We start from the raw sequence: 11,998 nt of genomic DNA, 5'->3' as shown, positions 1-11,998 counted from the left end.
CTGTGATGTTTGTCACCCTCGGTCCTGAAAAGAACGCCTGTAGATGTTTTCTGGATGTCTCTCCTTCTGGCAGACAGTCATAAAGAGCACCTGCGTTGTGGAGCTGCTGGGCTAAGTACAGTGTGCATACTGTGTAGTGTACATACTGCACTTTCAACACATACAAGTGTGCACATGTGTGATGGAAGTGTTTGACACCAGTCCCGTCTCAGCATTTGGACTTTTGAAACGCACCAACACAAAGGAATTTGCAGATTCTCTGCAGGCCGAGACAAACCTGTGACATCTTCACAGCACAACATCTCGAGCTTTCTACAAACCAGGAATGCAACCTGGCAGAAAAAAAACAGTGATTAAAGAGGGTAACAGGATCAGCTGTAATCAGCTTGTCCTGAGAAAATGCCAGGGATTTTTCATCCTTTGTCAGGTCAATTCAAGAGGTGATTTCTTTTCCTATTAATTATCTGCCATGCCGCAAAAAAAGAAAAAAGAAAAAACATATCATATCTCCAGCATGAACAACTGTCTCTGCTTTCTTTCCAGAATTATCAAAACAGGCAGTGTGGGGAATCGAGCTATACAGTGATGTGTGTGCCCTCTCATTTCTTTGACAAAGAACAATGGCTACCTCATAACTCCAGAGTTTCTTCAGAAGTGGGGGGGGGGGGGGAATAACGATTATCCAAAGACATGTTCTCTCATGTGACAAATTCTGTTTTCTCAGGCCAAATCCTTTGGTGCCTCTCTACTGAAAATATTCAGAGCTTGTAATAGAGATTTAATCAGAAGATAAGGAGTAGCCTGAGCACTGAGAGATGGAAAGAGAGAAGAGTGATGATCGTGCATCTCGAGCTTATCGCTGATGGAATAGCTCAATGACATCCTCTATTTAGCCCGAATGACAGCCGCCTTTTATAGCACCCGCTGGAAGAGAGGTCACGAAGGAAGCCAGATCACCTTCTCTGCCACACAGGTGTATGCTATGTCAATGCTGCCCTCTTTTGATCGTGTAGGGAATATCATCAAACCGGCTCAGCTTTTTTACACTTTCATTCTTATATCCTGGAAACTACATGTGTCCACTTATACCCTACAGCTTAATTTATGGGCAACACAAGAGGGCTGTGTTAAAAACATATTACAGAATATCATCAAAGATGAACTTTGACATGGTTTTACACCTTTGAGTTAATTTATTGCACATTTTTAAAATTGTATGTATCCTAACTTCAAACATTGCATCAGACAGATTTTAAAAAGTGATCGGTCATCATGTCAATGTTCAAGTTGCTTCATTTAAAGGCTCTTACTCATTGCCCTTTCAAACTGCCATGTGCAAAGGCAGAGTTGAGATCATAAGCCGGTGAAAAAAATGTAATTAAAAGATTCATTTCATGAACACAAACACATTCTGTTCAAGCTTGGTCCTAAAGGGCATGCTTTAATATTGTTTCTAAGGCACACAGGGCAGGGCAGTTAAGATCAATTACTAAGTTGCTGTGTGAATTCAAAAGTGTAGTCAAAACCCAATAAATTCTTCAATTTATCTCACACAGTCTTAAGTGCAGTCTTATGGTGTGATGTGGAGGCTGTGTATATGTACCCTAGACCCATGGTTTTCAAACTTTGGCTCTGATGCCCTTGGTGGGGCATTACAGGGGGAAGCATGAACATTTTTTGGCATCCAAGACAAGGTTTGAGAACCAGTGGGATAAACTATGCCTCTAATGCTCTTTAATGCCACATAAGTAACATGACATTAGCATACTGTGTGTAGGCTCATTTTTAGCCAGCGGAGCTGCTTCTGATACTGTCCTAAAACAGCAGGGAACCAAATGGAAATTTGAAGCCTAATATTTGCAAAACACACATTAAATATTAATTATCACTGATGCAATCCAGAGCTACACTGTTGCACTGTGGTTGATGAACTGCCCCGTGTTACTTGGGCAAACACACCTCCAGATGTTGCCACAGCCTCCATCAGCTGTTGCTTTACTGCTGTGACTTGTGAAAATGTACATGAAAATAATGTTTTCAAGCTCTTTTAGTGAGATTATAAACAAGATTTGATTTGATATGTCACCACTCACTGTGAAGTATTTTAAGGCTGCCTGAGAAATTGCCCTGCACCCCTCAACAACTCTGAACAATAAAATTAAATGCTAATTGTAAAGCTGTCGTTGAGACCGTTGGCTGTTAAGTTTCAAAGAGCTGAGACACTCAAACCATGAATGGCCCACTTTACCCAATGGCCCAATTTACAAGTTTACCTTATTAGCATTTTAAATAAAAATACATTTAGCATCTGTTGCAAGGTTGTTGGGTTCTGGTTTTGTTTTTTCCCTTACAGATTAAGAGCTGAAAATACAAATAAAATAAAATCAGTTTCTGGTCTCAGCCTGGCCACAAATATTCTTTAAAAAAAATGTATGGCTCTGCCATTGTTCAGGATTGTTTAGGAGCTATTGATTTAGATTATTGACATATCACATGGGCACGGGAGGAAGCAAATACACACTTTACAAATTTGAACTTAATTTATTTACAAGAAAAGTAATACATTATAGGCAACTTTAAAAATCTGTACACTGTACATTCAAGGCTTTGAGAATTTTCCACCCTCAGTTGCAATTTATCCCCACTAGGTGGCTCTGCTGCTGTCAGCATGTCAGTCTCTGATCCACATCAAAACCAAGGCCTCCAAATGGGTGGGGAAGAGTTTGGTGCCAACACTTCCCTGTGTAGAAGGTTTGAGGGGGGTCTCATTGTGGTGAGAGGGGAGAGGCTGGAGTGAGGAACTGTGGGTGACAAGCTAAAGAAGGAGGTGTTGGAAGATGGAGGTGAAAGGCTGGGGGGGGAGGAGAAGTGAGAGGCAAATGACGCAAAAGAAGAGGTGGCATACATGGAGAAAGAAGGGCTGAGCCAGGGTGAAGGAGGAGGGCTCAGGTTGTCATGGCATGGCGTGGAACAAGCGAGAGGCTGAAATGGGGAATAAGACGGGAAAAGCAAAACGGGAGGATCTTCTTTGGAGTCGGATGAGCAAATGGTATCCACAGATGCTGCGTGCTGGTTGAAGTCTGGTTTCAGCTGCAGACCCTCTGCATGATGTTTAAGCCCCTCAATCAGGCTTGTTCTCTGTGCCGGTGTTATCCTGTGCATGTAGCTGGTCAGCTGGGCCACACACACACGCTGAAAACTTGCACTCTCTCTGCCAAAGAGAGGAGGAGCATTGGACTCCGAGTGGCCACTGTCTGCCAAAGGAGCATGCGTATCCAATGAGTCTGCAGGATGCAAAAAGACAGAGATGTGAGGGATAAAAAAGTGGAAGATGAATATGCTGGTTTTAGTTTGATTTTGCTTAACTAACCATTGCTCGGACCCTTTTTATCAGTCCACTTTTGGAGATAGTCAACAGCTAAGTCCAGAATCTCTGCTTTCTCTATTTTTGGATTCTGCAGCCGCTGTTGATGATGGACAGGTCAAATCAAAAAACAAAGAAGAGGAGAAACCGTTTTTTCCCACTGCATTTATGGCTTACTTGCCAACTCATACACAGTTAAAACAAGGTTGTTCAGACATTACTCACTGGATCAGATGTGGCATTCATCAGCAGATGCCTCAGTTCAGCTAGACTTTGATTTATTCGATCTCTTCTCTTCTTTTCCACAACTGGCTTCAGAGTCTAGGAGAGAGGTCACGACAAAGCTTTGCTTTAGTGATGTGATGAAAGTTCAACACAACGAATGCTGCCTTCACTGCTTTGCTAAAGCTAAGAAGCTACTTTTGTCCTCGTCTACCCAATTTAGAATAAGAACATTAGCTTACAGTGATAAAAAGTTTTCCTAATCCCAAAAAGAATCATGCAATATAACACAGAATAATGATACAGTTTCCTACCCTTTTCCTGCTCTTCCCATCATTCTGGGTTTGGTTTTGGAGTTTCCTGGTCATGTTGCAGTGCTCTATCCAAATGTCCTCCAGAGGTTTAAAGCCCCCTGCCTCCTACAGGGGGACTTATAAGTGCACCTCCTGCGACCTCTGATTGGCTGGCACGTGTGTGTGATGACACTGACCAGAGACTGGAGTGACTGTGGGAAAACTGAAACTTGAAACTGTTACCAACATGGTGACAATTAAAGACAACATGTTAAATCTGTGGCTAAACGCGTGGCCTATAGATAGATAGATAGATAGATAGATAGATAGATAGATAGATAGATAGATAGATAGATAGATAGATAGATAGATAGATAGATAGATAGATAGATAGATAGATAGATAGATAGTTTGTTTTTTAATAAGGAAAGAGGTTTGGTTGCTCACAACACTTCCAAGAAGGTGCACTTGGTGAAGTGAGATCATGGGAAACATCCCATTCTCGTGGGAACAGGGACAAAGTGAGAAAACGAGCAGCTACAAGGACTTTTGTGACGTGTGAGACATCAGCACGTTGCATGAAGTGATTTTTGTCCTTCCTCTTCTTTAAAGACCAAGTTAAGATGAAGGAGCAGGGCGCAAGTTAAAGATAGCCTCGTGTGTTGTCTGCGTTTGCAGATATACGCACACAAAATAATCGTTAAAAACTAGATTTAAGCACACAGTTGTAGATATGGGCCAAATGGGAGAAGGGTGCGCTGACGTGATGACGTGTGAAGATGATGATTATGACACCCAAGCGTTAAGTGTGTGCCGGTTTCTCCTTCGGGACAGTTGGTTGGGTGTTTGGACTTCACATAAACTCTTTCAAAATCAAACCACTTGTCGACCTCGCTCCACGTTCCCAAACCTGTCAGGTCCGACACCCCAGCCTCCTTTGTCACTGACACACACGAGGAGTCACCATATTAGAACTGAATGCTCCATTTCTCTGCTAGAAGGGCAGCATTTCAGACCAGTCAGTTTCCATCCCAGGTTTCACGGGCTCATTATTTATGGGGCGGGTCCACGTGGCTTAAATCCTGCACACATTAATGCTCGAGCGCACTCGGAGACCCAAACTGTGCGTTTACTTGTATTTGCATTCACAACTTGAACGCCTAATTCCTTTCTATATCTATATTTTATATCCTCATGCTGCAAATGGTGTATCTTACAGAGCGAGTTTCTTTCCCGACTGCCATAGAAACCAGGGCTGATCCCCGGGCCTCCACTAATCGCCCTTTCTTTGATTTGAAACGGAAGTATCATTGCTTTTGAAAAGCCACTTAATCTCCTCTGGATCCCCGTGATCCGATCATCCCAGTGTTATCTCCACACTCTTTAGCCTATTATGAGGATCAGGGTGACCATAAATGCAGTGCACAGAGAGCTACACCAAACTAAAAGCGCAGTTAACGCCAACTTCACTCACTCTGCGTCATGTGAGAACACGCAGGCCGCACTGAAACAGTCGTTCAGCTCGATGATTTCACTATTTGTATTTCGATAGTTAATAAATACGCCCGGGAAAGATTTTTTTTAAAGAAGGAAAAAAGTGGATCTCACCAGCATGACATGTTGGGAAAAAAATTACAGTAGATCAGGGTCAGAAATACATCTGTTAATGTATAAAATGTTTAAGGCCAAACACATGAAACAAACAAGTTTAAAGAACAGCAAAAACATAACAGTGTGTGGAAGCGAGATGCCGTGAGGGCATCCATGTTTGTTATTCAGCAGAAAACTAGAAAAAGTAGATTTTTTTTCTTGGTGATGTTGATAATGATCATTACACCTGAGTGTAAAAATCAACTTCTAAAAAGTCTTGAGCCATTCCTCGTGGCTTTATGCTTCGCCTCCAGTGACTTTCTGTAGTGTTCAGGCTTTATGGAGGCGTTTGTGTTTTTCTGGACATCGAATGCTTTTTCATATAAGATAAGATAAGATAAAACTTTATTAATCCCTCGGGTGGGTACCTCTGGGAAATTCGGTTTCCAAAAGCACAGCACCGACAGATATATTTTCAGTTGTTGTACCTGACCACTGTCTAAGCAATATCTTGGGGAATTTTTTTGTTTCTGTTTGCTTGTTAAGCCACTTAACAAGCAAACATTCAAGCATTCAGAATGTGAATCATTCAAGCATAAAAAGGCACCTACCGTAATGGAAGAACTTGAGCAAATAATCTATTTTATTTATTTTGTTTTAATATTTCTGTATTTATTTATTGTTACCAGCGGCCTCAATCTATGGGGCAAAAATGCCAAATTTAAGACACAATTTGACATGCATAAAAATACTATTTTTTGCACAAATAAGGGGATTCACAAAGAGATTTTATTCGAAACATGGCGTGTGCACCTCGTCCTTAAGAAAACAACAACTGAGGACAATCCACAGGTGGAGGACAAAAGAAGAACATGCAGGCCTAAAAACATATCACCAGCTAATGAAAGTATCAGTAATGAAAAGCACGTCCTTAAGAAACAAGGGAACAGAATCCTGACACAAGACCTGAGAGATGCCACTATTCCTTCAGCCATTCTTAAAGGAAGGAATTAAGGGGGGAGGCTGAGGTCTACCACACTACACACGAAAAATCAGCGCCGAAAAATCAAAGTCTGAATCTGGGGTAATGAATCCAACTTTACATTTTTGTTTAAATTGTCATCAGCATGTGGAGAGGAGGCCAAGAGAGACGACTGAGTGTATTTATGCAAATCGTGCGTTAAAAACAATAATCCTATAAATAAGTGCCTGTTCAACGTATTCATTGGATCACCATTTTACTTTCCAAAAGAACAATTACACAACCGTTAATGGCATTGCGTTTGCTTTTTTGTTTGTTTTAAACGAGTCTCTTTGAGTGTTAGGTTTTTAAGGTATTCTGCGTCGGGGTGCACAAGCAAAATGGCAACATGAGGCTGATGAATTGATGAAGAAACGCACAAAAATAATTCAAAATAAAAATATGAATGAGGCAGTGTTTGCGCAAATACCGCTGATGTTTATTTTCAAGCATCAAGCAGGAGGAGACAGAGTTCATCCTTTTGGGGAGCCGATCTGAAAGAAACTCTCCGAGTTAAATGCGTAAAAAGGCAGGCCTCGTGTGTAGCTGTTTCACTCGTTCAAAAAGTTCCATTAAATCAATGAACATTTTTGATAAGAGTGCCTAAACAAAATCATTTAAAATTCAATGGAAGCAACGGCTGTATCGAACCACGTGACTCAGATTAATTCAGTTCTCTCGGGTGTCAAGAGGGGGCGTGACCGCGTGCACGGGGATCAACAAATTGCAACAAGGGCTCAAACTTGTGTCATTCGTTCGGTTTAGATCTGCAGCAACGAGGAGAGGCACGAGGCAAGCATGAAGGTTATATCTTCACCTGGAGCTCGAGGACAGAGGGCCGCCAGAAGGGTGAGTTACATCTCCGCAGACAGCAACACTTTGTGCAAAAAGCGCGATCTTCCTGTTTGCAGTCTAAAGTGTTTTACTTTTTCGCCCCCAAAGATTTCTAAACCTCAGATGGAGAAGCGCAGGCGGGAGCGCATCAACCACAGTCTGGAGACTCTGCGAGTTCTGATGCTGGAGAGCACCCACAATGAGGTACGTCTCTGCGTTGTGGTTTTAATTTCGATTGTTCATAATGTTTTTTGTTGTTGTTGTTGTTGTTTATTTTTATATGCTGTTTGTGAGTGATTTGAGTAACGTGCATTCCCTTTAATGCAGAAACTAAAGAATCCGAAAGTGGAGAAGGCAGAGATTCTAGAGAGTGTGGTCGATTTCCTGAAGGCAGAGAAGGATGTACAGAAGGATCATCAGGCCTCAAAGAGGGCCCTGTCCGTGGAGCAGAGACCGGCCTGTGCCTGCCAGTCCAGCTACCATGACGGCATGAGGACCTGCCTGCTCAGGGTCAACCAGTTCATAGCCAGCAAGAGCCAGGAGGCAGGGGAGCCCAGCGGAGCAGCTGTTCGGGCTTCCTTTACGCTTCCAGAGATCCCCATGCACCCCACCACTCCCGGCCACATCCACCATCCTCCTGCTGCTCTGCCTCGTCATCCTCTGCCCTTCCATCACCCCCAGCTCTCTCACCACTACCTGACGCAGACGGCTGGCTTCCACGCGGACACCAGCAATCTGTCCCCCGCAGGTGTGGGGCACATCCCTGATCCCCTGTGGAGGCCCTGGCCTCAGTGATTCCAGCATCAAGACCGAGGCTTATGAGTCCATGTAACTACTGTACCTACTGTAACTATGCGAGCAAAATGTATAAATGTGTATTTTTTAGGCTACTGCGCAGCCTGTATAACTCAAGTCAATTTCTATTACCTCCCACATGTACGAGTGTAATCAGTGATTTCTCTTTTTAAAACGTTGAGCCTCGCCTATATGTGCTGATATTTTTAATGTTTTTTCAAGTTGTTTTTTTTTTTCACATTTACGTATCAGTACGTAAAACATATATTTGTGCTGACAGGACGTGCGTAAAATTGCTTTCCCTGCTTTACTGTTGCTGAGGGTTTTGTTTTTGTTTTTCCCTCTTTTTTGGCTCTAACGTGTGTATATATTTGAGCCACTGTGTGTGAGAAATAATTCATAAATGAGTTTGCTGAGTCTTCAATAAAGACACAGTTTGCTCAAACCTTCCAGAGTGACCTGTTGTATCGTGTGAACCTTTTAAAGCTGCTGCACTTGAAACGGGCACAGGATAGTTAACCACAACGATCGACAGTTGTGACATCCTTTGTGATGCTGATAGGCAAGCGAATCATCAGAACAGTTTTTTTCGGGGGCAGAGGAGCAAACAATGGCGGCCATTCACACACTGTCCAGAGTCTAGACTCCTTCAGGGTGCGGCACCATCCAATCCACAAAATCCTCCCACGTCAAAGAAAAGACTATTGGAAACTAAAAAGCAAAACCAGGTGTGAAATGAAATCTAACACACACACACACACACACACACACACACACATATATATATATATATATATATATATATATATATATATATATATATATATATATATATATATATATATATATATATATATATATATATAAGGTGAATGTCTGGTTTAAATCTAATGCGTTTCCCTTGCAACAAATTTTATTGTGTTTTGCTCAAACAAAAGCCAGAAAAAAATAACAAAAATTAGATTTACATTTTTGCATTGCATCATTTCTAAGGCATACTAAAAAACCTATAAAGAATTATCTAAATATGTTGATTTATCTGTTAAAGTGAGACCTTTTACCGGGTTTAAATTGACTCAGAGCCTCACTGAAATTGCTGTATTGTTTTATGGTGCAATACTTACCCTACATACAGATTACAGACTTTACAAACCAAAGTTATACAGCTTAACTACATGCAACATTTTTCTGAATGCTTGTGTAATGTAAAATAATGTAAGACTTATAGATTATTCCTCTCACAGATAAAATGCAAAAAAATGCTTCTGAGGGGAAAGAAATGCAAAGTTAATTGTACAAGTTTTAGTGTAAACTGTAGAGATCCACAATTTTAGAATGAGCTTCAAAGCAGTTGCTACTAAAACCCTGTATGATAAAGACCTTTTAAAACTATTGGATTAGTGTTATTTGTATGTGAGGATCCTTGGGTTATTTTAGGATATTTGCAGTGATTTAGGGTAGGATGATAATGTATGCTGAAAATTATATATGTATTTGGTCCATGTTATCTAAAGTCCCCATTTATAAGCTTTATATAATATTATGTTGGACCTTGTATTTGAGTTGATTTGTGATTTAAGAATAAACTTAAACTATTCCAAACTTCTTAAATCTTATTCTGACAATTAAACACACATAGAATAAGTAAACTAATTAAAGTAAATACATTATATAAATACAAATATATAAAACTATATTAACTTTGGTCCAGATGGTAAAAAGGTCTGGTTGAGTAATGTAGGTTTGCCAGTTTTGTTGAGGTATATTTGATGTGGTCTGTTTCCACCAAAGACCTATACTTAGAACATGTACCAACAAGGTTCTGTAAAAGGAGCATGTTGGATATATTCAGCCAGTGTCTTGATGCATCTCCATCGTTTAGATTTTGGGGATATTCAGCCAGCAAGTGTTTTGCTGTTGTTTGTGTCATCAAAGCCACTGAAAGGACAGCATCACGGACACTGTCTCTGGTGGTGAGGGGAGGGGGGCTGATATTTATTTAGCCTTGAGAAACTTTGAAATCCACGTTCTGGGTTTTGGTGACAGATTTGATGAAACTGTCTGAATAGGCTACCGCCAGGTGTGATCAGTGCGATAACAGCCTCGACTGTGTGATTATCTGCATTTGAATAAAAGATCCACTCAAAACTGGGAACTGCCCCCCATCAGCATTTCAATGCACGCTGGATGTGATAGGTCACAGCCCAACGCTTACCCGTCCTGGATAAAGTAGCGGTGATTGTCCTGCAATCATCCCCTTTTATTTGAAAATGTAACTGCTCTCGTTTTTCCTTCACATCGCTGAAATGTCTTAAGTTTACTGACATTTTTTTTTAAATGACAAAGGACACAAATAAAAGAAGACAATTTAAAAAAATTATGTTTTTCTGTGCGTCAAAACTCATCCACAGCTTCAGGTTTATAGCGACTTGAAATATCGTGTGTCTCTTTAAGTCTCCTTATCATGAATCCTACAGGAATTCCTTCAAAGTGCGTTTGAAAACATCTATCAAAGGAGGTGTTAGTCCCGCTGCGCTGATCTCTGGACAGGATGCTCCTTTGTGCGCCTCTAAGCTTTAACCGCACGAAGAAAAGCCCACACAAGACTAAGTAAATCAATTAAAGTTGAAATCAGATTAGGTTTCATTAGAGGGGCATCTGTCTAAATGAAGATCAAACAGGTCAACGGGAAACTTGGTTTTTTTTTTTAAAGGCGCTGTGAAGTGGATAAGAATACAACCTATAAATCAGATACATTTGCTCAGAATGATGCCAGAGAGGACATGAAATTGAATTTTGTCCCAAAACAAATATCCCAAACTGTAGCATCGGAAAGTGTTTGACTAAACCTGCAGATCAGCAGCTGCTCCCGCCCGTGATGGTTTTACCACATTAGGGAGAACACAATAAACACGCCGTTTGCCCTCCACAACAAACCATTTGACGCTCGCAGGAGACACAAGTCAGAGCCAGAAAATACAGCACAATGATTTAATAGCAGGTAAACAGACAGTTTTTATTGTCTGAAATCAATAATAATAATAAAAAAACAAAGCAAAGTATCTCTCTCGTGTAGACCGACTAAATACCCGAACGTTCAGCTGGTTTCGGTCTGTCAGTGGCTCGGCTCTGGCTGCGTTTAAAGCATAATGCACTTCCAGGTGTTAATGGCTCAGCTGGAGCACGCGCGCTGGAGGTAACCGACTCGTGCACGAGGACACCTTCGTCGTCGCCTTTGTGTCGTAGTGCCAATTACCGCACGTCCTCGTGAGGTTAGCGTTAGCCAAGTTAAGGATACTCACAGCAGATGTGAAACATTTTAACGCAAACCGGTGATGCAGGAGTTTGAGCCCGTAAATGCGCTCGGCTTCGGCTGCAAAGCAGGGTTACAATTATACAGATTAGCGGCGAAATTCAGCAAGGAAACCGATTTACGTGCGACTTTTATAACATAATTGGTGTTTCTTCTGTATGAACAGTTTTTAAAAGCTCAAAATCCGCTGGCTGTTCCGGACAAGTTTAGTCGCATATCTATATTAATTTAGAGTATATGTTTTTCCTTTAAACCCTCAGACAGGCTTCACTTTTTGACTATTAGTGAACTCCTCCGCTGGTGGTAAATGGAGAGAAACGCACATTCATTTAGTTGAACAAAGCAGCACCGCTGTGCTTTTTTCTCTGCTGTGAGCTGTGGAAGAGGTCAGTGACTGGACAACATCTGCTCTGGTGGCAACCAGCATGCCCCAGTAATTAAGGCAAATGTTCACAGAAACAAACACACAGAGTGCTGCACAGGCCTGGTGTGTAATTTGTCAGGATGCAGCACATGTCCTAAAGGTAAAATGCTCTCTAAAATGAAAACTAATGCAAAGGTGATGG

The 11,998-nt window shown here is 41.3% G+C and overlaps 2 protein-coding genes across 2 annotated transcripts; one reads left to right on the top strand and one right to left on the bottom strand.

Annotated features, from left to right (window-relative positions):
• Positions 1 to 2,688: 2,688 nt before the first annotated feature.
• On the bottom strand, positions 2,689 to 3,954 carry her11 (hairy-related 11). Its single transcript, XM_006781810.1, has 4 exons — positions 3,901 to 3,954; positions 3,590 to 3,685; positions 3,371 to 3,464; positions 2,689 to 3,284 (listed from the first exon to the last, which is right to left on the bottom strand). The coding sequence occupies exons 1-4, from the start codon at positions 3,952 to 3,954 to the stop codon at positions 2,689 to 2,691; spliced, it is 840 nt and encodes a 279-aa protein (XP_006781873.1).
• A 3,306-nt stretch (positions 3,955 to 7,260) lies between these two features.
• her5 (hairy-related 5) lies at positions 7,261 to 8,119 on the top strand. Its single transcript, XM_035909644.2, has 3 exons — positions 7,261 to 7,339; positions 7,433 to 7,528; positions 7,652 to 8,119. Exons 1-3 carry the CDS (start codon positions 7,289 to 7,291, stop codon positions 8,117 to 8,119), a joined length of 615 nt encoding a protein of 204 aa, XP_035765537.1. The 5' UTR covers positions 7,261 to 7,288.
• Positions 8,120 to 11,998: the final 3,879 nt, after the last annotated feature.

The sequence above is a fragment of the Neolamprologus brichardi genome, chromosome 2 (assembly GCF_056152115.1).
Source record: "Neolamprologus brichardi isolate AB-2024 chromosome 2, ASM5615211v1, whole genome shotgun sequence".
In the NCBI taxonomy this organism is placed as follows: domain Eukaryota; kingdom Metazoa; phylum Chordata; class Actinopteri; order Cichliformes; family Cichlidae; genus Neolamprologus; species Neolamprologus brichardi.
The sequence above is the reverse complement of the archived record's forward strand: the minus strand, read 5'-3'. Positions and strand labels throughout refer to the sequence as shown.

Excerpts from the sequence above, each read along its gene's own strand:
- her11 (XM_006781810.1), bottom strand. The coding sequence starts at position 3,954 with ATGACCAGGAAACTCCAAAACCAAACCCAGAATGATGGGAAGAGCAGG. Across the intron at positions 3,686-3,900 it reads ATGGGAAGAGCAGGAAAAGG|ACTCTGAAGCCAGTTGTGGA; the intron begins GTAGGAAACTGT and ends CCTCTCTCCTAG. Across the intron at positions 3,465-3,589 it reads TGAATGCCACATCTGATCCA|CGGCTGCAGAATCCAAAAAT; the intron begins GTGAGTAATGTC and ends CATCATCAACAG.
- her5 (XM_035909644.2), top strand. The coding sequence starts at position 7,289 with ATGAAGGTTATATCTTCACCTGGAGCTCGAGGACAGAGGGCCGCCAGA. Across the intron at positions 7,340-7,432 it reads GACAGAGGGCCGCCAGAAGG|ATTTCTAAACCTCAGATGGA; the intron begins GTGAGTTACATC and ends TCGCCCCCAAAG. Across the intron at positions 7,529-7,651 it reads TGGAGAGCACCCACAATGAG|AAACTAAAGAATCCGAAAGT; the intron begins GTACGTCTCTGC and ends CCTTTAATGCAG.